This window comes from Bufo bufo, chromosome 5, assembly GCF_905171765.1.
Source record: "Bufo bufo chromosome 5, aBufBuf1.1, whole genome shotgun sequence".
Lineage (NCBI taxonomy): Eukaryota > Metazoa > Chordata > Amphibia > Anura > Bufonidae > Bufo > Bufo bufo.
The window spans coordinates 525,002,571-525,030,452 of NC_053393.1; the positions used below are offsets into that span (position 1 = coordinate 525,002,571).

General features: G+C 45.3%; 1 protein-coding gene across 2 annotated transcripts in view; it reads left to right on the plus strand.

Moving 5' to 3' along the window:
* The first annotated feature begins 529 nt into the window (after positions 1–529).
* CDK14 (cyclin dependent kinase 14) overlaps positions 530–27,882 on the plus strand; it is a 547,646-nt gene continuing 520,293 nt past the window's right edge. For both annotated transcript variants that reach the window (XM_040431136.1, XM_040431138.1), the window contains exon 1: positions 530–1,031. In XM_040431136.1, coding sequence (XP_040287070.1) covers positions 938–1,031 — 94 coding nt within the window. In that variant the 5' untranslated portion in view covers positions 530–937. The remainder of the gene's footprint in view (positions 1,032–27,882) is intronic.

The window sequence follows — 27,882 nt, forward strand, 5'->3', positions numbered from 1 at the left end:
CAATGCCCCATAGATACATTGTAGTCACGCCTTGTATTGTAATATAAGAATGGATGGGTATCTGCTGACCTATGGGTTAGATCAAACATCTTAAATTGGACCCATGTGGAAAGCCCATCGAGAAGACTCAGGGTTTATTTATTTCCACTCCACGCCTCTTGCATTATATTGATTATCTCCTAACTCAATTAAATGTCAGGCGACCACATCTCCATTTTAATGTGGCTCATCAAAATTCCTGATAGACCCAGTCCTGTCCTCACAGCTGAGCTCCAATAATGGGGATTTAATGCACAAGTCAGGAGCCGCACTTATCCACAACCGCCACTAGATGGCGCCCCAGAGCTATGCCAATCCCCATTCTACAGCTGCTGCTGCTGCTGCTGCTGCTGAGACCACAGAGCAAGTACCCGTCTCCTCTGTAGTTAAAAAGCCCCATCCTGGATGTGCTTCATCAGCCTGCTAAGAATATAAACAGTACAATGACGAAGCCAGGGAAGGGGAGGGACAGAGCAGAGCTCACACACAGGACTGGGCTGTCTAAGAAGCTGCAGAAGGACCAACCAAAGCTGCTGCTGCATGTCCACCAGGGCTTCCCTGCATCCTGATCATTCCCCCCTTTTGCAAACTCCTCTTGCACTTCCCTGGATTTGTCTTTTACATTAGGTGTCAAAAAATTCTGCAATAGTTTGGATTCTTTATCTCTTTTTTTTTTGCTTTTTTTGTTTTTGTTTTGTTTTTGCAATTACAAAATCAGAAGAGATCCCCCCCCAAAATGAGTCAGATCCTCTGGGCACAGACCTGAAGTCCCTGCTGCTCCTCGCTGGCTGAAGATCCAAGGTGGCAGCAGAGACACAGCATCTGCATCGTCTGTGGGATTATTATTCAGCACCTCCTGCTGCCTTTTTCTTTTTGGGACAAGAAGCTTGCAATCTAAATGTGTGACATGATTGAACCCCAGCCGCCCCCTCAGAAGCTGAGCAAGATGAAAAAGTTGAGAAGAACTTTGTCTGAGAGTTTCAGCAGGATAGGTGAGTGCTGCTCTGGGGGGACATGCTGCAGCTTCTCAGGGGGAGGAAGCAGAACTTGATGGTATGCAGCTCTGGAGACAGGATCTGCTGACATACACAATGCTGCATCTGGTCAGTCATGTAGCAGAGCTGAATCTGGCATCTGCATACAGCCCGCTTATGACAAGCTCATTGCTGCTGCTGCTGCTGCTGCATTTTGACCAATAAGTAATCCATGCTTATAATCCATATGTAACCAGATCAGCTCTGCTTCATATTCACGCTGATCTTATATGACCAACTTTATTCTGCTCTTTCTGCATACGTGACAAGCTCCTCTCTGCTGCTTCTGCATTTTGACAACCCAGCCCTGCCTCATCTGCATATTGACCGCAGATAACAAGCTCATCTTTGCTTCCTATGACAAGTTAGTCGCTGCTGCATCGTCATATTGATCACAGATGACAGAGTTGGCGCCGTTTTAATCCACCTAGTCACCAAATGCCATGATCCTAGCTCTGCTTCATCTGCACATAGTCCACATAGGACAAGCTCAAGGCTGCTACTTCTGCATTTTGAACAGTTTGGCTCTGCTTTAGACCACATATGACAAACTCATATCTGCTGCTCCTGCATGTATTCCCCTTAGCTCTGCTTCATATGCATATTGATCACCTATGACCAGTTCAGCTCTGCTTTATCTGAATATATCTGTATAACTGTTCCTCTCTGATTCAATAGTTTTTGATTGTACACATCTTCAGGACGGAGCCCATACATCATATATGTTCCTCTCTGCTGCTTCTGCATGTAGACCACAAGCTACTCATCTCTGACAAATTCATCTCTGCTGCATCTTCATATAAATCACATAGGACAGGCTTAGCTCTGCTTCACCTGTATAGTGACTACATACAACGCTCTTAGCTCTGCTTCACCTGTATAGTGACCACATACAACGCTCTTAGCTCTGCTTCACCTGTCTAGTGACTACATACAACGCTCTTAGCTCTGCTTCACCTGTATAGTGACTACATACAACGCTCTTAGCTCTGCTTCACCTGTCTAGTGACTACATACAACGCTCTTAGCTCTGCTTCACCTGTATAGTGACTACATACAACGCTCTTAGCTCTGCTTCACCTGTCTAGTGACTACATACAACGCTCTTAGCTCTGCTTCACCTGTATAGTGACTACATACAACGCTCTTAGCTCTGCTCCACCTGTATAGTGACTACATACAACGCTCTTAGCTCTGCTCCACCTGTATAGTGACTACATACAACGCTCTTAGCTCTGCTTCACCTGTATAGTGACTACATACAACGCTCTTAGCTCTGCTTCACCTGTATAGTGACTACATACAACGCTCTTAGCTCTGCTTCACCTGTATAGTGACTACATACAACGCTCTTAGCTCTGCTTCACCTGTATAGTGACTACATACAACGCTCTTAGCTCTGCTTCACCTGTATAGTGACTACATACAACGCTCTTAGCTCTGCTTCACCTGTCTAGTGACTACATACAACGCTCTTAGCTCTGCTTCTTCACATGTGACGAGCTTATTGCTGCTCCTGCATATAGTCCACCTTAGCTGTGCTTTATCTGTACAGATAACAAACTCCTCATCGCCGCATCTGCATATAGAGTGCACATGACAAATTTAACTCTGCTTCGTCTGCATATAGCCCACATAGCAGAGGCTGCACCCTGATTCATCGGCCCATTGACCACAAGCTCAGCTCTGCTGCTTATGATAAATTCAGCTCTATTCGCTTCTGCCGTTTGAGTTTTGATCACAGGACGGGCTTGGCTTTGTCTCATCGGCATGGCGACTTTAAGATCCCAGCTCTGCTACATCTGCACAAAGTTCACAAATGACAAGCTCATCTCTGCTTCATCTGCATGTTAACATCAAATGACAAGCTAGTCACTGCTGCTTTTTTACAAACTTTTTTTTTTTTTTTTTTACAAACTCAGCTCTGCTGCTTCAGTACTTATATTATTACTGCAGTAGGATTTGGCGCTTCTTGTTCTTTCTCTGCATTGTGTACAATGGGATATCTCTCTGTTGACTTCATATCTCAAGAAATTCCTTGTTTTACCACTTCCTGTGTGAACTGGTACATGCTAGAATAACCCAGAGCCTGGAAAGTTTTCAGTTCCTCTTCTAGTCAGTGACCGAAGGCCTCCTTCACATGCCCAGTTTTTTTCCAGAAATTTTAAATGCTTTTTTAAAAAAAACAAAAAAAACATGGATATAGCGCTTTTTAATAATATATATATTTTTTTTTTATGGGCTCGTTCACACACGGTTTTGCTCCTGGCAACTAAAAAATGCACCTGGCGTTTCTAATGTTTCTGTAAGAGCTCATGTACATGGTCATTGCCGTTTTTGCAGTCCGCAAATCGTGGATCTGCAGAACACAGATACCGGGCGAGTGCATGCCACCATTTTTTTTTTCACCTGCAGAAATGTCCTATGCTTGTCCACAAAACAACAAAAATAGGACATGTTCTAACGGATATACTCTGTGTGCTGTCCGCATCTTTTGTGGCCCATTGAAGCGAACGGTTTTGCATCCAAACCGCAAAAATTGTGGACCAAAACCACAGTCGTGTGCATGAGCCCCAAAGCTGTATGAGAAAAAAAGCATTGGTGGAAAAACGCCAATGCACAAAAAAAATAAAAACTGTGGAGGTCTACGGGAGAAAAACACCAGGCAGTGAGGGGAAAAAAGTCAGACCCAGAGCCTACTGCGATTTCAAAGGTGAAAAAAACGCCTCTCCGAAAAAAAAACGTTTGTCCTGCATTTTCATATTTCCTAAAGATTTGGATCTAACATCCTTTGCCTAAGGCCTCTTGCACACGAACGTATTTGTTTTCCGTTTCCATTCTGTTTTTGCGGTTTCCGTTTGCGGTCCGTATGCGGAACCATTCATTTCAATGGTTCCGCAAAGAAAACGGAAGGTACTCCGCGTGCATTCTGTTTCCGTATTTCCGTATATCCGTTCCGCTAAAAGATAGAACTTGTCCTATTATTGTCCGCATAACGGACTGTTCTATTAGGGGCCGGCTGTTCCGTTCCGCAAAATACGGAATGCACACGGACGTCATCCGTATTTTTTGCGGATCTGTTTTCTGCGGACCGCAAAATATATATACGGTCGTGTGCAAGAGGCCTAAAAAATTAGCAAGAATAAATAAAACGCAAAACGTCGCCAAAAAAACCCCAATACGATACCCCCCTAAAGCCTCGTTCACACATCAGTGATTGTGAGCCAAAACCAGGACTGGAGCCTCCACAGACATAAGGTGTGAGGCCTCATGCACACGGCCGTTGTGCGGCCGATCCGTGCATTGGGGGACCACAATTTGCGGTCCGCAATGCATGGGCAACATCCGTGTGGCGGAAGGATCGGGACCCATTCAACTTGAAAGGGTCCGTGATCCGTCCGCACCGCAAAAAAATAGAACATGTTCTATTTTTTTTGCGGTGCGGAGGCACGGACAGAAACACCACGGAAGCACTCCGTAGTGCTTCCGTGGGGTTCCGCAAGTGAATGGGTCCGCATCCATGAGGCGGTGCCCGCATATTGCAGACGCGCTGTTTGCGGGCTGTGCATGAGGCCTAAGGGAAAGACCTGCTCCTGTTCTGTGTTAAGAGCCGCACCTGGTTTTGGCGCACAATCACTGATGGAAATCACTGACCGAACACTGACATGTGAATGAGGCGTAACGAGCGGTTTTCCGAAAAAACGGTCACAGATCACGGAACAACGGAAATCCGTTTTGCGGACCGCAAAAAAAACCGGTCGTGTGCATGAGGCCTAACAAGCAGTTTTCCTGGTTTTTCTTGAGTACAAGAAAAAACACTACAAAAAAATGGCTAAAGGAGCAAAAACGCCATTAAAAAAACACAAAACGCCACAAAAAAAAAAAAGTGAGTGCTATCAGCCTTAGGCCTCTTGCACACAAACTTATTTTCTGTCCGTGTTTTTTTTTTTGCGGACCGTATACAGAACCATTCATTTCAATAGGTCTGCAAAAAAACGGAAGCTACTCCGTGTGCATTCCGTTTCCGTATTTCCGTTCCGCAAAAAAAATAGAACATGTCCTATTCTTATCCACAATATGGGCAACAACAGTACTGTTCTATTAGGGGCCGGCTGTTCCGTTCTGCAAAATACGGAATGCACACGGACGTCATCTGTATTTTTTGCAGATCCGTTTTTTTGCGGACCACAAAATACACACGGTCGTGTGCAAGAGGCCTTACAAGCAGTTTTCCTGGTCTTTCTTGAGTCCAAGAAAAACACCAGAAAAAAAGCCATACACAGCGCATACTGCGTTTTGAAAAAAAACGACACTGACCCAAAGGGTATGTTCACGCAAATGCTACTTACAGGCTGAAAGTACAACACTGATTTCAAGAAAAATCAGCATGACAAATTCCCACATTTTAATAGCGAACTTCCAACATATTTAAACATTTTGTACTTGTTATTTCTGTCTTCCATAGACTGGGAGTGTTCGGCGCGGAATACACCTTCAAAAGCAACATGTTACTTTTTTTGTACAATAAAAACTTTATTTGTACAATAAAATATACACTGTACACATTACAACGTGTATTTACCATTAAAATCAATGGGCCATGGTTTGTGGGTGTATTTCATGCGGATTTCAGCATATTTCATACATATTTTGGCATATAGTAAGCGCACATTCTAGTCCAAGTTATGTGAACACATCCAAAAAATGCCACAAACAAAAAATGTTTTTTAAGTAGTATGTTTTATATTTCATTGTATGCTTTAGGCTACATGCACACGACCATATGTGTTTTGCGGTCCACAAATGGATGACATCCATATGCCATCTGTTTTTGTTTTTTTGCGGCTCCATTGTAACAATGCCTAAAACGGACAAGAATAGGACATGTTCTATTTTTTTTGCGGGCCTACGGAACGGACATACTGATTGAAATGAATGGGTCCGCATTCTATCCGCAAAAAAAACGGAACGGACACGGAAACAAAATAAGTTCGTGTGCATGTAGCCTTAAAGGGACTCTGTCACCACTTTCTAACCCCCCCTTTTAAAAGTATTGTTCTCTCCATGGCGCCCTTGTGATTACAAAGGTGTTGTTATAACATAAATTCGCCGTCTCGTTTTGATAAAAATACCTTTTATCTAACCTGTCAATCTTGTGGATAAGGTGCCCAGGGCGTTTCTGAAGGTCTGAAGCTGCCGCCCGCCGCCGCCGCCGTTGGTGCCCAGCTCCTCCCCTGATCCTTTCAGCGCCGCCTGAATGTAAAGAAATCCGCCTCCGGCTCTCGCTCAGTGCCCCCTCCTCCTTTTCAAAGATCCCGCGCGTGCGCACAGGCCTGTGCCTGATGCGCCCGTGCGGACATTTAGAATCAGCCTCATTGAGCGAAGTGCGCATGCGCGCACTTCGCTCAACCTCCTCATAAGACGAGCACTGCAGCCAGCCACTCAGAGCCTGCCAAGCGCTGTATGGAGCCGCAGGCTGAAAAGGAGGAGGGGGCACTGAGCGAGAGCCGGAGGCGGATTTCTTTACATTCAGGCGGCGCTGAAAGGATCAGGGGAGGAGCTGGGCACCAACGGCGGCGGCGGCAGCTTCAGACCTTCAGAAACGCCCTGGGGACCTTATCCACAAGATTGACAGGTTAGATAAAAGGTATTTTTATCAAAACGAGACGGCGAATTTATGTTATAACAACACCTTTGTAATCACAAGGGCGCCATGGAGAGAACAATACTTTTAAAAGGGGGGGTTAGAAAGTGGTGACAGAGTCCCTTTAATGTTACATCTGGTCACAATGATTTTTTTTTTGGAGGGGGTGGCGGAAGGCCACATAAACGTCATGTTTTTCAGAAAGACCCTGTAGGCCTCATTTCTCAAAACTGAAATCCTGTCTCTGTTGCACCATAGCAACCAATCAGAACTCAGCTTTCATTCCATAAACGGCTCTGGTAAAATGAAAGCTGTGCTCTGATTGGTTGCTGTGGGCAACAAAGTGTTCAGGTTGTATGAAGCCAGCCTTGATGTAGTTTTCAGTCACCCATATTGGAGCCCCAGCAACCAACTGATAAATGTCCCCCACTATGGCTTTAGCGAGCTGTAGCTAGAACGATAATCATTTACCATGCGACTGTGATGTCTGTGGTAACAAAACTGAGCTGACAGGATGCTACGGTCATGGGGGGAAGATGATGTACCAAAAAGGGTGCAAAGAGAAACAAAATGGAGTAGTTGCCCATAGCAACCAGTCAGCTTCTGCTTTGGCCTGATAGGTTGCTATGGGCAACGACTCCCTGTTTCCTTTGCAACCGCTTTGATAGATCTCCTCCATTTTGGGCCTAAGGGGTTTAACAAAGCACCACGACCATTCATTTTGTGAAGTGAAGGTGGTCCGAGCTTTGTGACCCCCCCGCCGACATGTCTGTGTGGGTATAGCTGGGCACTATCATTGTAATGGAAGAACCAAGTCATTAGAATTGGGTTTGTCATGAGATTCTGCAGCAGCTACTCAGTAGATTTGCTATGGGGTGAGGTAGCAAAGCTGAGTATGACATTTACTACTTATGTTATCAGTAATTTACATGGGACTGACCCACTTTAGGTCGATGCCGCAGTGTAGAGAAGAAACCGTTCAATGACCAGTTCAGCTCTGCTACATCTACAGCTGGGTTATAAGTAAACGAACCTTATCAGGTTGTCAGGGTAACAAAGTAAGCCGCCATTGTTTGTGTCCGCCCTGGATGTGGCTGTTACATGGCAGTGCTGCAGGCAGTGTCCATATCTGACATCCTTGCGTACCGTTAAACTACAACCAAATGGAGGGGCAGCGGGCAGGGGGTCAGTCGTAGCCTATTCAGCCCTCGTCCTAATTAGCCACGGACTTTATTTGCCCTGACATGACCTTACATAGGACTGCTGACGAACTGCCTGCCGTCAACAAGCAGAAAAAATGCAAATAATAACTAATAATAACAAAAATAAATAATAATAATAATAATAACAAACTCTGCTCTGCTACATGGTACTGGAAATAAATTGCCTTGCTTGTTTGTAACTGCTGCATGGATCACGCCAGGGTGACTGAATGCTCCACTATACAAAAGCTCGTCCCTTCTAGATTGCAAGCTCTGATGTCCAGGATGCTCGCCTCTTCCATGTTGTTCACCGTCCTCAGTGCTTGCTTTGTATGATTAGGGCTTACACTACAGGATATGTCAGCGCCCTTAGGGCTCATGCACACGACAGTATTTTGCGTTCAGTATACTGGCCGTTTTTGTAGTTCAGTATGCGGAACATATACTGAACCATTCATTTCAATGGTTCAGCAAAAAATACTGAAGTGTCTCCGTGTACATTCCGTTTCAGTATTTCAGTATTTCCGTACCGTGAAAAGATAGAACATGTCCTATTCTTGTCCGCAAATCACGGTGCTTGGCTCCATTCAAGTCAATGGGTCCGCAAAAAAAACGGAACACATACGGAAATGCATCCGTATGTCTTCCGTTTCCGTTCCGTTTTTTGCTGAACCATCTATTGAAAATGTTATGCCCAGCCTAATTTCATCTATGTAATTACTGTATACTGTATATGCCATACGGAAAAACGGAACGGAAAAACGGAACAAAAACGGAAACACAACGGAAACAAAAAACGGAACAACGGATCCGTGAAAAACGGACCGCAAAACACTGAAAAAGCCATACGGTCGTGTGCATGAGGCCTTATTATGTTAATTTCTAATATGTTGCACTACAATTTCTCGCCATCTCTGCTTGCTGTCAGTGAGTGTATATATTCTTGTTTACATCTATAGACTGTAAAGACCTGGTGATATCTGTCATGTCCAGTTGGTTTGCTACAGTGTGTGGGTTTAGGTAAAATCCCATTGCATGGACCCAGCATGACGTCAGAGGTAGTCCGTTGTTGGCCGTATGTTCACACATGTTGAATTGCACGCGGATTTCGGTGCAGATTCCGTGTAAAACCTGCATCCCCGGCCTAGGCTTTCTGCAAACCTGTTCACATGCATAGGAAAATGTCAGTGCAGCTCCTTGGATGCAAAGAAGAATCATTGACTGACAGCAAGCAGAGATGTGGAAACATATGGGAAAGGTGCATATGAGGTTTGGGTGTCTTTTCCACCTCAAATAAGGGGAAAAGTGGTGGAAATTTGTCAGAACAGGGCACGGACTCAAAATGCCAGTTTTATTGCCAGTGGCCAACGTGTCTTAAAGGGGTTGTCCAGTTTTCTTTCTCTACAAGCAGCGCCACACTTGTCCACAGGCAGGTACTGCAGCTCATTTCCATGGGGGCTGAACTGCAATACCAGACACATCCTACGGACAAAAGTGGTGCTGTAGCAGATCTTGATTTTTTCAACCTGGACAGCCCCTTTAAGAAGTTCCTTAAAGGGACGTAACATAAAAAAGGTATCAAGCGCACAATGCACACACAGACATAACACGTTTTATACACCACGGCCCTTATACCTTTAACGACCCCGCAGATTTCGTTGCCACGATAGGAGAGGTACAGTCTCATGCAAACAAAACGATTCCCCTCGCGTATTGATAATCCGCATCATGGTAATGAAGCGCGGCAGAGTGGTCGTCCTCACAAATGGGCAGCGCTGGATGGATCGATTCTGATATAAAAAGCGGGGGCATTAAACAGCAGCTGGTGCGGCGGGCGGCCAGGGACGTCCATTTGTAAGATGATACAGCTTGCGTTAACCCTTCACTGGCCCACTGTCTGCTGTTTCATTCTCTCTACAGATTACATGGCAGATGGCGAAAGTTCTTTTTATTAATTTGTTTCAATAAGTTTTTATTAGTCTTTTTATTAATTTCAGCCTCTCTTTACACACTCTGTGGGAGATTTGTCAAAAACGGTGCAAAGGAAAACCGGCTTACATGCCCATGGCAACCAATCAGATTCCTCCTTCATTTTCCAAAGGAGCTCTGAAAAATGAAAGGTGGAATGTGAATGGTTGCTATGGGCAACTGAGCCAGTTTCACCATTTTTGATAAATCTCCCCCAACGGGCCTCATGTATAGTAAATGTTGGAGGCAAAAAGTGGCAAAGCGACCAGATCAGAATTCAGCTTTTTTTTTCTGCTTACTTTTTAGAATAGAAAAGCTTGAATCTTATAAAGTGCTTATCAGCCAATCAGGTTGTAGCTTTCATTTGAAATAAGGCCTCTGAAAAATGAGAGAGATACTCTGATTGGTTGCTATGGGCAAATGCCTTACTTGACTCTTTGTTGCCCATAACAACTAACTACACCTTGTAGCTTTCATTTTTAATAAGGCCTCTGAAAAATGAGAGGTAGTATCTGAATGGTTGCTACTGGCACCTGGCTAACAGGTCTTTCATGATTGACTTCGTTGCCCATAGCAACTAATCAGGTTGTAGCTTTCATTTAAAAAAAGGCCTCTAAAAAATTCGAGGTAGAGTCTGATTGGTTGCTATGGGCTGCTGCTTTCCGAGCTCAGCTTTAATTTCTCCAGAGCTATTTAGGAAATGAAAGCTATGCTCTGGTTGCTATGGGCAAGAAAGACAGACCTACAATTAAACAGTTTTGATAAATGAGGGTCACAATGTCTCGTATCCGTCAGACATCCATGTTTGTTTGTGGGTAGAGAGCACAACCTGAAGATTGCAGTTGAGGGGAAAATGGCCATAAATACCAGCCCAGCTGTTGGTCTGGTGATGATGATCCAAACAAAAAAAATTCATAGGGTACGACCACACGGTGTGGTCATGTTGCAGTTTCGACCTTCCCACGCAGTGGTAGAGTACTACGCCGGACAGGCCAAAGCTGTTAAGCAAATGGGACCTCACTGTTTAGTAGGTCTGCACTGTTAATGGCCGCCCGGCACCTGCAATACCACATGGAAATAAATGACGCTGGTGTAAAAGAGGCCTAACATGGATTGGGAGATTCCTTCTCTCCCTAGACAGGTGATGTTGTGGGAGAGAAGGAACGGGGTAGATGTCTAGCAGCGGGTTTCTTTCTTTCTAACTCTCCATTGATGCAGTGGCCAGGTTTGGGGTGATTCCAGCGCTACGCTGAGTCCCCCGGACACCGTTGAGGTGTCACCACGTGTTGCTGCTCCCTGGAGTGGATGGTAAGGGGTGATGTACCTCAATGGGGAAAAAAGTCCAGAGAGTCAGGGTCTGCAGTAAACCAGGGTGCTTCTTTACTGGAGGAATTCAGGTGCAAAACAATAAAGGAAAAGCAGTCTGATCTGGCGTCTCCGGTCTCCTCCCTGGCAGAGGAAGGTTCTGTGCTGAGAAAAGGGCCTGAGCTACCCTTCCCTCGATCTCAGAAGGCTGGCTCCATGGCCAAAGGGCTGGTGGCCCAGGGTCTGTGGCTCAGTTGTCCTCTGGTCAAAGGGCTGGTAATCCAGGATCTGTAGCAGAGTATCCCCATCTCAGCCTCTTAGTCTGGTCACTCGTGCAGTCTGGCGGAGTTTCTTCTACTAAACACTGTTCCCTATCTGCAGACGAGTAGGAGCTCTGACTGCTCTCCTTATAGTTTTTAACTGAACTAGAACCTTCTATTGCAGGGATTCCTAACCTGCAGCCCCCCAGCTGTTGTAAAACTACAACTCCCAGTATGCCTGGACAGCCTACAGCTATTAGGGCATGCTGGGAGCTGTAGTTTTGTAACAGCTGGAGGGCCCCAGGTTGACCATCCCTGTATCTAATGGGAGGGATGGAGTGGAGAAACTCAGCCTAAACAGAAACAATGTTGCAATTTCACTCTGCCATAGACATGTATTGAGTTTCAATACAAGTCTATGGGAATGACTAGGGTTTTACAGATAAAAACAAGTCTTCAGACATAAACAACAGAGCTAAACCAGATAGTCAGTGTGTCTGTTTTTTCCTCCAAAAACTTTGGATAGTCTCATTTAGTAATCTCAGTGGATAGATAGAAAGTCCCAAAGTCTCTCAGTATTAGCTGGCTGTGCATTAACCCTTTCCACAGTGCAGTGCAGCTATCGTGTAATATCAGTGCAAATGAACAGGCTATATTACAATAAACATATAAAATGCAGTTCAACAATATAAAACAGTATAAGTGTAAACAGCGGCATAATTCACAGTGTAAGTTAACCCTTCCAAGTGCACTAGTCAGTTGATGGATTTGCATAGTAGCAAATATCAACAAACATCCATAGTCCAAAGTACCCCTGCTCCAGGGAACTACACTGACGACACATACACACTCAGCCAAGCACATATGTGTATGGGGATGTCAGGAGAGATAGCTGTCAGCCGGACAGGTAAGGGAGCTCTTTAGGACTGCAGCCTACAGATCGCACGTTGCAGGCCAGAAGAATCCTCTAGTAGTGACTGCAAGCTGCCAGAAATGTCAGTGTATAAATGGAAGCAGGTGATTTGAAGCTCTGTATGAACAGAGTGCTTCTACCCCATGTAGATATTTTATTAAACTAATCTGCACGTAATTTCAATTATATATTTAATATATTAAAGTGGTTTTCCTAGAGTTTTATGACCGATGAACATCACTTGGCCTAAGGAAATCCTAGAGAAGACCCAGACTCTACTGCGGGCACCACTGTCTTCTCAAACAGCTTTTCGGCGTGGGTATCGGACCCCCAGCGATCAGATACTGATGACCTATCCAGCGTATAGATCATCAGTATAGAAGTCTCAGAAAGCCCTTTTAATGTGCCTCCTACATACAATATTTATACTGGAGGTGTAATGCCGTCCTAGAGGTATGTACACAAACCCACCCACTTCTGCTAATCCCTGCCCACTTGTAAAAAAAATGCCTTGATTGGCGGAAAATCTCAGAAGGTCACAATATTTTGTGCCAGTTGCCATTTTCACAAAAATGTCAGCGTTTCTATAGCAGAAAACTGACGTACAGGTTTGATAAATTCCCCTATGATTTCAGAATACACTATCATTTTTCTACAGATTTTTTTTTTCTTGCCTTTGGCCTCTAGGGGTGATAGTTCATGGGGTTATGCTGCGTCCATAGATAATATAATATTTATATTGAATTTCAGCTTTACATCTGCTACAGTAATTGCTGAATGGTGATCTATATACATCAGTTCATAATGGAGACTATACCACCAGCCATTACAGAACATTAAAATCCCGTTGGGCTCTGCCAGCCGACAGCTGAGCCCCCCCCACTACTGGTCGTCTACCCCTCATCCATCTGGCCCGCCACATACAGATCTGACCTAATTCTATTAGAATTTTATATTCTATTTTTATTATATATTTTTAAATGTAAAATTAAAATAAAAGCTATATCTATATTTTGGCCTACGTGTGTCACACCCGTGACAGGTGGTAGAAGATCTGAAAGACTGGCTGCACGTCTGTGATCTGACAGCTTCTTTTGGTTTCACTTTGTCTATGTGTTGCTGGGATGTCCACACCTGCTTTTCAGGTGTATATCATGTGACCATTACTACTCCCTTCTTAGTCTGGCTTTACCCATCACTCCTTGCGGTTGATAGCTCATTCTGGTTGTGGATCGTTTGGTGTCTGGATTTTGGCTGAGTTCCTGCTTTCCATTTAGGCCTCATGCACACGACCGTTGTGTGCATCCGCGGCCGTTCCGTTTTCCGTTTTTTTCCGCGGACCCGTTGACTTTCAATGGGTCCGTGGAAAAATCGGGAAATGCACCGTTTGGCATCCGCGTCCGTGATCCGTGTTTCCAGTCTGTGAAAAAAATAAGACCTGTCCTATTTTATTCACAGACAACGGTTCACGGACCCATTCAAGTCAATGGGTCCATGAAAAATCATGGATGCACACAAGATTGTCATTCGTGTCCGGGATCCGTGTCCGTTTTTTCCTATCATTTCAAAGGCAAACTTGACTTAGTTTTTTTTTTATTTTTCATGTCCGTGGATCATCCAAAAATCAAGGAAGACCAACGGAAGAAAAAACGGACACGGATCACGGAAACCATTTTTGCGGACCGCAAAAAAAAACGTCCGTGTGCATGAGGCCTTACCCGGATTTAAGTGTCTTTCCTTTTTGTGTCTCTACCTGAGGCAGACTCTTATTCCTTCAGCTGGAAGGACCAGGTCGTCTGTGGCCCAATCACTATCTTCAGGGCCTTCTAGGGTGAGCCAGGCTTAGGTTCCTGCGGAATGAACAGTGCTACCATCGGGGTCTGTTCATTCTGTTAGCAGTCAGGGCTCGGGTTGGGATTTATTAGGTGGTGACCTTTCCCCTTTCCCCAGTTTGCAGGCCTGGTACCTTCTCCCTCCCTTTTGTGTTTGGTGTGGAGTTCCCCTCCCACACCACGCCGTGACAACGGGCTAAAGAAACTGTTACTTTGGCTCCTCTTTATTATAAAACTCCTAAATAAAGAATTTAGTAAAATCTAAAAATATACAATAAAAACATAAAATACAATACAATGTAATTAAAAAAATAAGGCCCCATGCACACGACCGTATCTGTTTTGCAGTCCGCAAATCATGAATCCGCAAAATGCGAATGTGTTGCCTCGACGTTTTTTGCGGACCCCTTGACTTTAATGGGACCATGTTCCACATATCACAGACAAGTATAGCACACGTTCTATCTTTTTGTGGAACAGACATACGGATGCGGAAAGCACACGATCATCCTTGTGCATTCCACATCCGTATGTCCCTTCTGCAAAAAGACACACAATGTCCCCAAAATGCGGGCCAGGGAGCCATTGAAGTCAGTGGGACAGCAAAAGACATGGACCACATCCATATTTTTGCAGATACGCAATACGGTCATGTGCGTGGAGTCTAAGACTAATTCAAGATACAAAATAAATTTAAAATAAAAAATATAAAAATATTTTTCATGTTAATTTTATATTTATTTACATTTTATAATGTATTTTATGTGCATGTGTGTATGATAAATAGAGATGAAAAATTTTAAGAATTTTTTTTTTTTTAATTCTGTCAGCCGCACTTTTTCCTGTATCCTCGGGAAGAAATAGTCAATCATGTGCAGTCGGCCAACACCTCACACCAGAGCTGTCTCCACATCACATCGGACAGCACCTGTGTGACATTCTTGTGGCTGTAGCTGATCTATTATTCATTTATGTCTCAGTGACTAAATCTGAAAAGTGTTTTCAATATTTCTTTTTTTAATACTTTTATGCTGTACAATATTTGTGCTTAGAGTTTATAACATTTTAAACAAGATCTTTTTCCGGCTTTTGTTTCATTCGTTATGTCCACGCCTTTCGTTTGCATATAAGTTACATGATGGAACCTTACATTGTGATATTTTTTTTGCCATATTTTGGCTGTTCTCCCATGGTTTGCAGTGTACAGGAGGATTTCCTCCAATGTATGCCATCTTAACTAGAAGTACGGTACCCGCAATGGCCATGCAATTTTGCAGTAAAATTGTACAGCGTCCCCTTACTTTTGTCAAAAATACCGCCCCAGTTGCGCACCAAGGGTGTCTACAGAGAAGCTCTGCTTTAAGTTAATGCATTGTGTGAATGGGAATCCATAATTTTTTTTGTTGGGGTTTTTTATATACCACAATACCATCCTGATACGTAACATTATTTTGCCTTTCCTTGGAGATTTTCTGTTTACGCCACGCAGTGTATGTCTCGGGTCATAGACATGGGTGTTCCACACCTGCTTGTTTGAGCAACAACATGAGAAACATAGAAAGAATGTGACTCGACTACTTTCAGTTTGTCAACCGGACCATATGGACACACAGTGTTGTCGACATATCTGGCCACTGGTTGTACAACGTTTTCAGTTCCCAACAGCATGCACAACGTAATGCGAGTACGCTACTGTGAGCAACTACTTCACTTTTCCTCTGAACAATCTTGAAATCTACCCCAGTGTTGGGGGTCGTACTGGATATTGCCATACTTGGCTATTTTTGAATTTTTATTTTTAAAGAAAAATTGTTGGCACCATGCCAACTTTTTAGATTTATGCCCGGCCCTTTTATATTTAACCCACACCCCAAAAATCTGACCAAGTGTCTTCGAATCTAAGTGAGCTTGCACTGTCCCAAAAGATAGAGACAGTTATATCTTAATGCATGGTACAAAACATTTAGATACTAGACCCCAGCACCCAACTGGACACACGTTGCCACGTAGTGCCGCAAGCTTTCACAGTGAGTGGCTCCAAGGGACAGACTGGGAAATAAACCTGGACCTGAAAATAAACCCTAAAAGTGGCCCCATGTTGTAGGCGAGTCCAAATTGACAGAAGGCAAGGCAACACAAGTGGGTAGGGCCAACAGAAGCCAGAAGTAAGCAGTGCCAGAAATACCATAGTGCAGCACAAAATAGCGCCCCAGCAGAACCAAATACCACAGTGCAGCATAAAATACTGCCCTATCTCCTCTGAGGACAGTGAAGAAGTTGAATTCAGGAGGGCTGAGAGCATCAGATCATTATGTGCCCAGCCAGCGGCCGTGAAGAGGGCTCGTGTGGCCGCTTGGGCATCGGCATTTTCTGAGGATCTATGGCTAGTCCACCCCTTGTGTATCCTACATGTATTACTGCTTGTGCAAGAGTTTTCTATAGTATAGAGATGGCATGGAGAAGTCTGTAGCACAGGCAGTCATCAGAGGATGGCACTTTGCTGGGGAAGTCTACTCCTCCAGGAGTCTAGGAGGCCTTGCCTTTTTCCAGGAGTCTCCTGGACATTTTAGGAGACTAGACAACAGTGGATACAGCAGTCCGGGAGAGTAAGCAACACAGGATATAGCACAGGGTCTAAATCCCCGAATCGTCTGAAATTTTCATATACATTAGCTTCAGTATATTTTATGTTACTGTTAATCTTAAATTTGTGGCTGATGAACATCCTATTGCTCCATACCATCGGTCATTTTTGGGTGGGTCCAGGGGCGTAAGTAGAAGTGACTGGGCCCCACAGCAAATATTTGTAAGGGCCCCCCCAGCGCGCTTCGCACCTCCCTCCTCCTATGTAAACCCCACTCCTTTGGCACTGTGTATCGGTATACTGTATATTGTGTGGCACAGTGTAGGCTATATGTGTATAACATAAACATATTTCATATGAAAACTTACAGTTACTTGACCCTTGGGGATCTCGGACACCACTTCCACACTTTGGCCGGGGGCTCGGCGGAGCTGATGTTGTGCTTTATCCTAATGAGAAAGATTTCATAATAAGGATTTGGAGAAGGGGCAGAGGGATAGCAGAGCAGGGAGAGGCTGGTGCTGCTACTAGGGGGTCATACCATGGGGGAGTAATAAAGCCCACCATAATTCCCCCCCCCCCCCCAGTAGTAATAATTCTCCTTATAATGTGACAGTGCAAAAATACCCCCTTGTAATGCCCCCAGTTGAGCTAATGTCCCCATAGTGCCCCCATAATGTCCCAGTATAAAATACCCCTATATAGTGCCCCCAGTAAATTCCCCCATAGTGCTCCTCTCCCCACTTCCTGCTAGTGCCCCCCATAATGTACCAGTATAAAATGCCCCATATATAGTGCCCCAGTAGATGCCCCTCAGTGTCCGGCCTCTGATAGGCTGCCGGCCTAGTATCCCCCATAATGCCCCCCAATAATGTGCCAGTAAGTGTCCCCATAGATGCCCCCCCATCATGTGCCAGTATCAAGTGCCTCTCTCCTCCCCCCCCACATGTCCCAGTATCATAGTGCCATCTCCCCCCCCAATGTGCCAGTATCAAGTGCCTCTCTCCTTCCCACCCCCCATGTGCCAGTATCATAGTGCCAAACCCCCCCATGTGCCAGTATCAAGTGCCTCTCTCTTCCCCCCATGTCCCAGTATCATAGTGCCATCTCCCCCCCACAAAAAAAGTGCCAGTATCAAGTGCCTCTCTCCCCCCCCCATGTGCCAGTATCAGGTGCCAACCCCCCCCCCCCCCCCGCCCCAGGTGCCAGTATCAGGTGCCTCTCCCCCACCCATGTGCCAGTATCAGGTGCCTCTCTTCCCCCCCCATGTGCCAGTATCAGGTGCCAACCCCCCCCCCCCGTGCCAGTATCAGGTGCCAACCCCTCTCCCCCCCCCCCATGTGCCAGTATCAGGTGCCTCTCTCCCCCCCATGTGCCAGTATCAGGTGCCAACCCCCCCCCAGGTGCCAGTATCAGGTGCCAACCCCCCTCCCCCCAGGTGCCAGTATCAAGTGCCCCCCGCTCCCCCCATGGCAGTAACAGTTGGGTATTAAAAAAAAATAATAAACACTTCTACTTACCTCCATGTCAGCGATGCGATGCAGCCTCTTCCTGTGTCCCGCCCTGTATGTCCATATATGGAGTCAGTGCTTGTATTTCAGAAAAGTTTCTGCTGGGATTAAAACCCACAACCTTCTGTATCAGAGGCAAAGCACTTAACCACAAGACCATAAGAGATGCCTTGCTGCTGACTGAAAAAATGTGAGACTTCTACTGTTATAGCTGGCTAAGTGTACATCTATACACATGACAGCTGCTCATATATAGAGATATAGCAGAGCTGAGTGTGCTGGCACAGCTGTCATATAGAGATATAGCAGTGCTGGGTGTGTTGGGGCAGCAGTCATGTGTATAGATGTCCTTTATGGCTGTGAGGGTAAATGCTTTGCCTCTGATACACTCAGACATTGGAGGTTGTGGGTTCGAATCCCAGACACATCAGGAGACTTTAGGATACAGTAAGATTAGATCACATTAGCGAGGGGGCCTGAGGGGGGGCCTGAGCAGCTGCCGCTGCTGTGAAGGGGGCCTGAGCAGCTGCTTCCCCTGCTTCCCCGGTAGTTACGCCACTGGGTGGGTCGCAAGTGGCTTCCATGTGTTTGCTGTAGATCCAAATGTATCCTAGTATGGCCTCATGCACATGGCCATTCTGTACATTGGGGACCACAATTGTTTTTTTTTATTTTTTTTGGAGGGGAAGGATACTTTTTTTTAATTATATGTTTGTAACCAATTTTTGGATGCAACTTTGCAAAAAATATTGACTAAAAGATTGACTATTATATTTATACTGCTCCTAGGCAAGCCTATGCATCTCTATGGTTACAGACTACAAATAAGCCCTGTGTGTAGTCAGATCCTGCAGTCTGGGGGGTTGGCACCTGATACTGGCACATGGGGGGGGGGAGAGGCACCTGATACTGGCACATGGTGGGGGGGGGGGGGGAGAGGCACCTGATACTGGCACCTGGGGGGGGGGGGGTTGGCACCTGATACTGGCACATCTTTCCCCTACAGTACCTCTCTCTTTGACCTCATGCACGCGGCCGTTGCCTGGCCGTGCCCGTATTGAGTCCCGCAAACAGCAGGTCCACAATATGTGGGCACTGGGCGTGTGCACAGCACATCACAGATGTGGACCCAGTAAAATTTGAATGGGTCCTCAATCCGGAAGGTACGGTACGGAACTGAGGGCACAGTTGGAAAGGAGTATGACTGCAGGATCTGACTACACAGGGGGTTATTTGTAGTCTGTAACCATAGAGATGCATAGGCTTGCCTAGGAGCTGTATAAACATAATAGTCAATCTTTTAATCAATATTTTTTGCAAAGTTGCATGCAAAAAATTGGTTAAAAATATATAGAAAAAAGTATCCCCCCTCCAAAAAACTTTTTAAAAAACAATATCAGGAAGCCATACATACATATACATAGTACTTTGAATTTAGTGAATTTTGGCCTCTGTGTTTGTTTATATGGAGGGAGCAATGGCTGATTATTTTCAGCTCAGCTATAGTGGAGCTGTGTGCAGAACAGATGTCTCCTCTACCTAATGCAGAGCCCCAGAGGCATTGGGAAGATGGGGGTGAGAAGGTTAAGTGGCTGCCGCATTCCAAAATGTCCTGTGTCCTATGGGTGGTAGTGATCTCGGAGCCACTTCTGATGGCTGCCTGACCCTTGATCCAGGTTCTTCACTCGTTCCCTTCTCTGCATGGACACTATTCTGTCATTATTTAGCTTGGCTCTTCATCATATGCTAACTAGGCCCAGTTACTGCTGTCACTGTTCCAGGGCATTTTTTTTTTTGGTCTTTCTCTCTCTCTCTCTGGAAAATTCACTGTATTGAGGGAGGAAATTCCAGCAGTGTCATCAATGAAACAGAACAGTATTCTCAGCAATGCAAATGTTAAGTATCTGATGCCTCTAATATTGCCTTGTAAGGAGAAGAGGAGGAGGCCCTCCAGGTCCTTTAAGGCTGAAAGGAGTTTTCCCAAATGTAACCGAGTGATGCAAACATCGCTTTTCTCCATTTACATGTGGAAAATGTGAGGAGGATCAGGTGCCAGACGCTGACTGCCAAAATGTTCGACCCTGCAGGCTGCTGCATCCAAGGCGCTGGCGCGGTGTCCTCCTGTGACATGAGAGCCTACTGAACATGTGAAATGGTTTATCTCACTGAAATCCACTTCATTCTTCGTAGTTGATATTTTATTAGTTTCTCAGTATTCTGTTTAATTAGTCTGTTAGGAGGAGTTATAGAGGGGCGCTCCCCATTTTTGACCAAGAGACACAACGGCTTTTGCTCATTGTGGTCCAGATAATACTAAACTTTTTTTTTTCAGTGTTAGGCCTAGTTCACACGAACGTATGGCTTTTATAGTTTTTAGCGGTCCGTTTTTCACGGATCCGTTGTTCCGTTGTGTTTCCGTTTCCTTTCCGTTTTTTTCCGTTCCGTTTTTCTGTATGCCATATACACTATACAGTAATTACATAGAAAAAATTGGGCTGGGCATAACATTTTCAATAGATGGTTCAGAAAAAACGGAACGGATACGGAAGACACACGGATGCATTTCCGTATGTGTTCCGTTTTTTTTGCGGACCCATTGACTTGAATGGAGCCACGGAACATGATTTGCGGGCAATAATAGGACATGTTCTATCTTTCAACGGAACTGAAAAACGGAAATACGGAAACCGAATGCATACGGAGTACATTCCGTTTTTTTTTGCAGAACCATTGAAATGAATGGTTCCGTATACGGAACACAAAAAAACGGCCTGTACACTCGCAAAAAAAACATTCGTGTGAACTAGGCCTTAAATGGACCCCAAAGAAGGCATGTCTGGGACGTTCTCACCTAATGAGGTGGATCTGCTAGGCTGCTTGTCCGGAATAGCAGATCTTGAGCAACAAAGGCAGCACTGGTGCAGCAGAGCTAGGGAGCCAGTGTAGGAGAGCTGTAGACCCACTACATCAGAGTAGAACAGAAGACGGATGTAGAGGAGTTGATGTACAGTTGTAGCAGCGTACTGGAGGCAGGCATAGAAGAGTGATGCAGCTGTGTTGTAGCAGCGTACTGGAGAGCAGTATTGCAGAGTGAAGTAGCAGAGTTGTAGAAGCATACTGGAGACCATTATAGCAGGGGTGTAACAGTGAACTGGACACTGGAATATCAGATTTGTAACAGCATACTGGAGAATGGTATAGCTGATTGGTGTTGCAGTGTCGTAGCACTGTGCTGAAGAGGTGTATTGCAGAGTGAAGTAGCAGAGTTGTAGAAGCATACTGGAGACCGGTATAGAAGAGTGATTAAAACAGAGTTGTAATTGCAGAGTAATCTGGCAGTTGTGGCAGCATCCTTGAGACTATTTTGGCATAGTGATGTAGCAGTGTTGTAACAGCGCACTGGACATTGATATTGCAGAGGTATAGCAGCGTACTGTAGACCAGTGTAGGTGATTGATGTAGCAGTGTTGTATCAGCATGCTGGAGTGAAAAAGAGCAACAGCCCTGTGCTGGATTCTGTACATGTGAGTAACACGGTCTTATGGAAATCTATCCGAATGTGGGAGTTCTTGGGAATGTTTTGTGGGTGGATCATTGCCAGGGGTCGATAATGGTCCCCAGGGGGGATTAAGATATTGGGAGTTGTACTGCATTTCCCCTCCAGTGACCTTGATCCCTCAGCAAAATCAGCCGTCTGCTGATTTACCCTAACAGACATGGAGGAGACAGGTTCTCTTTAAGGACGTTAATATATTTGGGGTGCTTGGTTTTTATAAATGTTGATGTCGGGGCACATAGTCCATGATTTTTATTTATTTATTCACTTATTTATTTAAATATTCAATTTTAGCCTTTAATTAGAACGTGCAGTCGTGCTGGGTTTCCTAATTCTGTGCGTGTTTTTGGCCTGGAGGTTTTGTTACCACTGTGGGGACTTATGTGTCACAGACGTTACTTTGGAAGAGCGGCCAGGGACCCTTGAGCCACACAAAACTGAGTCTCATAAATCCGATAGCACTGAGTTTTATGAGTGCGGGTAATGAAGTCATGCCTCTGTCCCAGATTTTACTCCAGGTGTCACCTCGCAATGACCTCAAACACATTACCTGTGCGAGGGTCCCTTCAGGGCAACCAAAGCCAATTTACACAGGGCAATGATGGTGCTAATAATTTTAGAAGCATTCATTCCTGAACATTGCCCCCTTTTAATTGTTATGTTACAGAGTTACAGAGTTGTTCTATGCATACGTGTCGCCACCTGCTGGTGGTATTATTTTGTACTGGTGTAGTGGTGGCATTCTGCAGTGAAGGCTGTGGGTTAAGGGGGGTCCTTAATTGCCATGATCTCGTAAGGAATGCCAGCATGGGAATAGAGGGGCGAGATGCCACTTGACCCACCTTGGATGGGACTTCTGCAAGGTATTTGTAGTCATGGCCCTGTGAGAGAGTGTGCGTACAGTGGGGAGACCTGTGCATGGCAGGTGTTATCTAATGGCCTCCACCTTCCCAGCACACTCTACACTGGCCCTTCTCTATTTCCGATTTAAGGACCTTCACAGGATCATGTGACCTATCTCAAGGACCTTCACCTGGTCATCTGACCAAAAGGTCCTACTGCACGTACACAATACCATATCATAACACAGTTTGAACACTAGGTGGCAGCATAGTAATGGACATAGTTGACCGTATATCGTAAGCTCTATAAAAAGGTTGCACATTATAGTAAAATACACTTATGGCACATAATGGCTTCTAGGGGGCATAATAATACAAAAATCTGCAAGGAAGCATTTCTAAAAGTGTGGATACTGTTATAGTAGCATTAAAGGGGTTTCCAAGACTTAAAAGGGTTGTCTCACTTCAGCAAGTGGCATTTATCATGTAGAGTAATTTCATACAAGGCACGTACTAATGTATAGTGATTGTCCATATTGCTTCTTTTGCTGGCTGGATTCATTTTTCCATCACTTTATAAACTTCTTCATGGTTATGACCACCCTGTAATCCAGCAGCGGTGGCCGTGCTTGCAAACTATAAGAAAACGCACCGGCCTCTATGGTAGCCGGGACCATACATAGGCTGGTGCTTTTTCCTATATTGTGCAAGAACAACCACCACTGATGGATTGCAGGGTGGTCGTAACCATGGAAACAAGCAGTGTATAATGTGATGGAAAAATTAATCCAGCCAGCAAAGGAGGCAATATGGACAACCACTATACATTAGTAAGTGGTTTGTATTCACTTTCTCTACATGATAAATGCTATATTTTCAAGTGAGACAACCCCTTTAAATATAAGAATAAGGATAAGTCGTCAATATCTGATTGACGAGGCTTTGACTCCCTGCACCCTCCCCTGCAGCCACCTCCACGGGTGTGACATCACGTCTATGTGCATCTCAGTCCCATTCAAGTGAACGAGGCTGAGCTGCAATACCAAGTTCAGCCACTATACAATGTACGGTGCTGTGGTTAATAAGCTCTACTGTGATCAAGAGGCCGCAGTGCTCGTCCAAGCGCCATGGCCCCCTCAAACAACTGATCGACGGGGGTGGCAGGAGTTGGTCATCAATATTTAATATGTATGTAATGTATATGAGGCCTTATTAAGTCTGCCGTATAAAAAACTTGTGCATGTTACGGCCGCAGTGCAATTTGTTATCTGCTATGAGGGCCGTATGTCTGTGTAGGACACATATTCGATGACCCCCTGAAGACATTTGTCTCCATTAGTCTACAGGTCCATGAGACACAGACCAGAGTAGTGCATGCCGTGGGTGTCTCTGAGGGTCCATGCGGAAAAACCGAGGTGTGAATAGCGCCGTATACTACTTGGATCTGCGTGGTGCAGGCCACTGCTGCCCACATGGACAGCCCCATGATGAAAAATATGGCCTCCTCAGTCAGGCCAAAGTGTGATACAGAAGATGAAATCTAGCTGAATCTTACCATGTGTCCCATCTCAGGGTTTATTCCCGGAGGAGTTAATTGAAGTGGTGGGCCTGATGTGAGCGATGCTCTTGTGTATATAACTCTGCTTCTATAAATATATTCCTGGGCCTGGGATGTGACAGCTACACTATGTTTAGAAGGGCTGTGTCGGGGCCTGGCCTCTCTGTGAGGACGTTACTCATGCCCTAGTTATTTAGTTTCTGCAGCCATTTTTGGGGTTGTACCGAAATTCAGTATTTCAGTTCACCGGGGGCTGGTAATGACCAGGGTCCACCCACACATACTGTTTTCTGCAGTGTGCTGGCTGGTGGAGGGACATATACAGAACTTATAGGTGCCCCATAGCAAAATTCTGAATGGACCCGCACACAAATCCTCTTTTTACAGCTTCAATCTTGAGCTTTATAAATCTGTATGCGGTGAGCTCCCCCTAGTGGTGGCTATGGGTATATTGAATTTTATCATGGAGAGCAATTTAGTGGCAGGTCTTTAGCAATGCTGTAGGCCAGGCCTTATAATGTGGCAAATGAGATTTCAAATATGGCATTCTTGCTATGCCTTTCATTGATGTACAGTTTAGGTGGGCGCTTGGTATACCACTACCAGCAAGCTTAAACCTTCACCTCAGATATTCACAGACATGGCACATAGTATAAATGACAAAGATACCCGCAAGGCCTCAATGGTTGGTCAGTGGGATATAAGGGAAACATTTGTTTTCTGCCACATTTCACACAGAATGTCACGCCACGGCATCTTTCACGGTCTCAGTGGGACCGCACGTTCATTATCTGGAGCAGTCTCAGTGAGACCATGAACAATGCGATGACGCGGTTGTGACAGAAGGCGTCAATTGTTATGTACACTAAAAACGTTCTTATAATTTACGGAGTGTGCAAATTACATTAAGAACGTTTTGTATCAGTCTTAACCATTTGTGTACACCTGACTGGACCCTTGTAATGGGGATTGGAAATACATATGAGATCAATGTGATCTGAGGCCACCTACATCAGAGGAACCGGTCAACAGTCTGTAATGTATGGGGGCTGTCCTGCCTCTCCCCCTACTGCAGATGTCAAGGGGAGGACAGGTATGTTTGACTTAAACATTCCCGAACCTTGGTTCTTGGCAGAGCGTTCATGTGTATGGGGGTCGGTCGGTATAGCTGTTGGCCGATGGCTGAGCGTGGGTTCCCATCACGTTTTTGGCATCCGTTTAACGTATATGTTGGGAAAAAAGGATACAAAATGTTAACATATATGTTTTTTTCCCAGTGGAACTCTATGGTGAACGAATGTCACTGTATGGCATCAGTCTGATGCATCTGTTTAATGTATCCTTTTTTTGCATACTGTAAGAAGGTACCTGGAATCATCGTGGATGGAAGGTATGTGTCACCGAGGTTCTTGGCCTTGGTGAAGTAAGAGCCGATATTTTATGTGTCAGCAGCAGGTATTGCTAATTGACACCGTGAGATTTAGCATGGCTGTCATAGCTGATACGGGACGGCTCTTACTGGGAGTAGTCAAAGTGCTGGGTGGGTGACTACTCCCCATATACCAGGCCGGCTTTCGCCAGGCAAAAAAACCAGCCAGCACTGCCAGGTGTGGTGGATTTACCTCCCTCTGACAGTGGAGCTCAGGAGTCTGTGCTGTGAACTGAGGGCTGTGCTGGGATTTGAGGTTTGAGTCCGGCTGGAGGACTCAGGCCCTTCTAAAGGCGAACAGGCCGACTATGGACTTGATGAGGCTGAACTGCTAACAGCGTGTGAATTAACACCAAGAAGAAAAGCTGACTTTTATTGTTTATGGACTTTCCTTGTGTGTGAACAAACACCAAGCCGCCTGCGTTTTGTGATACACCAATGTGAGAATAAACACCGCTGTTTGATACAAGAATTGTGTATTTTGCCTCTATACTGCATCCGCTAGTCCTATCTACCAGAGCGAATCCCCACAATACGTTAAACAGATGCCGAAAACATGATATGAACCCACCCTACAGTGCTTGACTATTTCAGACAGTCCCATAGAATATAAATGGAGCAGCAGCTTGCATGCTAAGCTTGTCATATTTTCCCATTTATATAGGGCATGGGACCTCAATTCTCTGGACCACCAGGACCCCCATGATCAGAGATAAGGGATACGTTTCTATCTTTGTACAACCGCAGGGTTGTGCAGGAACTACGCAGCTCCTGCCATTCTGATCACTGCAGTATTCACTTCAATGGGAGCAGCACTGCAGTAACCATGTCTGTCCTCTACACAGCGGATGGAGATGGCTGTGTGGTTCCAGCGGCGACTTTCTGAGATGGAGCTACTGCAGATCAGCAGGGTTTCGGGGCCCCCACTGATCCGATATTGATGGCCTATGCTGAGGGTAGGCTATCACATGTGAAAGGCTGGACACTGCCTTTAAAGGGGTTCTTGTACATCGGGGGCATATCACTAGGATGTGCTAGTAATGTCTGATAGGTGCGGGTTGTGCGCAAATTGTGGTCCGCAATGCACGGGCACCGACCGTGGGGCAGCCGCATGCGGATTGCCGACCCATTCACTTAAATGGGGTCCGCGATCCGCATCTGACAGTCCGCAGGGGTTCCGATCCGTGCTTCGGCACCGCATCTCCGGGTTTGAATGGGTCCGCATCCGTGATGCGGGGTGCACATGGCCAGTGCCCCGTGCATTGCGGACCCACCGTATGCGGGCCACGGCAGGGCAACGGCCGTGTGCATGAGCAAAGTCTGTGGCCTTTATTCCCATGGATCATAAAATAATGACATATCTTGGGTTTTCACCCAACTTGCTAGTCCTTAATGGTAAATCCAGGGCCGCCTTTAGGTTACATGACGTCTAGTTGATGTCCCTCCTAACTTATGTGCACCATACAGCGCCACAATGATATAGCGCCCAAATAACCATACCATACAGTGCCCAAATAACACTACCCAATCCATAGTCTAGGGAACGTGGCTGCTTCTGCTGCTGTTGAGTTTCCATAGGTTTGACCACCAAAAGTAGGTGCAAGGCTTCAGTGCCAAGAGCCTTCTTCAATGGTGATGAGTAATGCACCTGTATGACCCCATACATCAACTATGCAGGATTTCAGAAGGAAATGGCTAAAACGAATGCAAAATGTGCATAATGGATGCCTAAAATACAGGATCCGTTTTTTTTTCTGCTCTTCGGACGGATCAAAAGAACGGAAAACAAAATGGCGATGTGAACCTGACCTAAGGTTGTCATTCCCCTTTCCCAGACTTGCAAGAAACTACTGAACAGGATTTTGACCAACTTCACGGAAGATGACACTTTATGGCCTTAAAGGAAAATACTCTCTAACACTTCATACTTCAACATCGCGCCCCATAACATAAGGATTCCCATCAGAATATGTCTAGTCCCCAATACAAACCTTGTAAACAGGGCCTGCGCTCTCCTGAATAAATAAACCCGCTCTTTACCGTCACCGATCAAACAGTGCTCGGCTGGTCCAGAGTGATGTGCGATGTATCATTTATTCATCGGACGCGCCGAGCAGTAAACTCCAGCATCACTAATTGAAAGTTAATGCAGATATTGATCGGTGCACTTTAAAAGCCATCCACAGATCTGTAATGGTCAGGGCT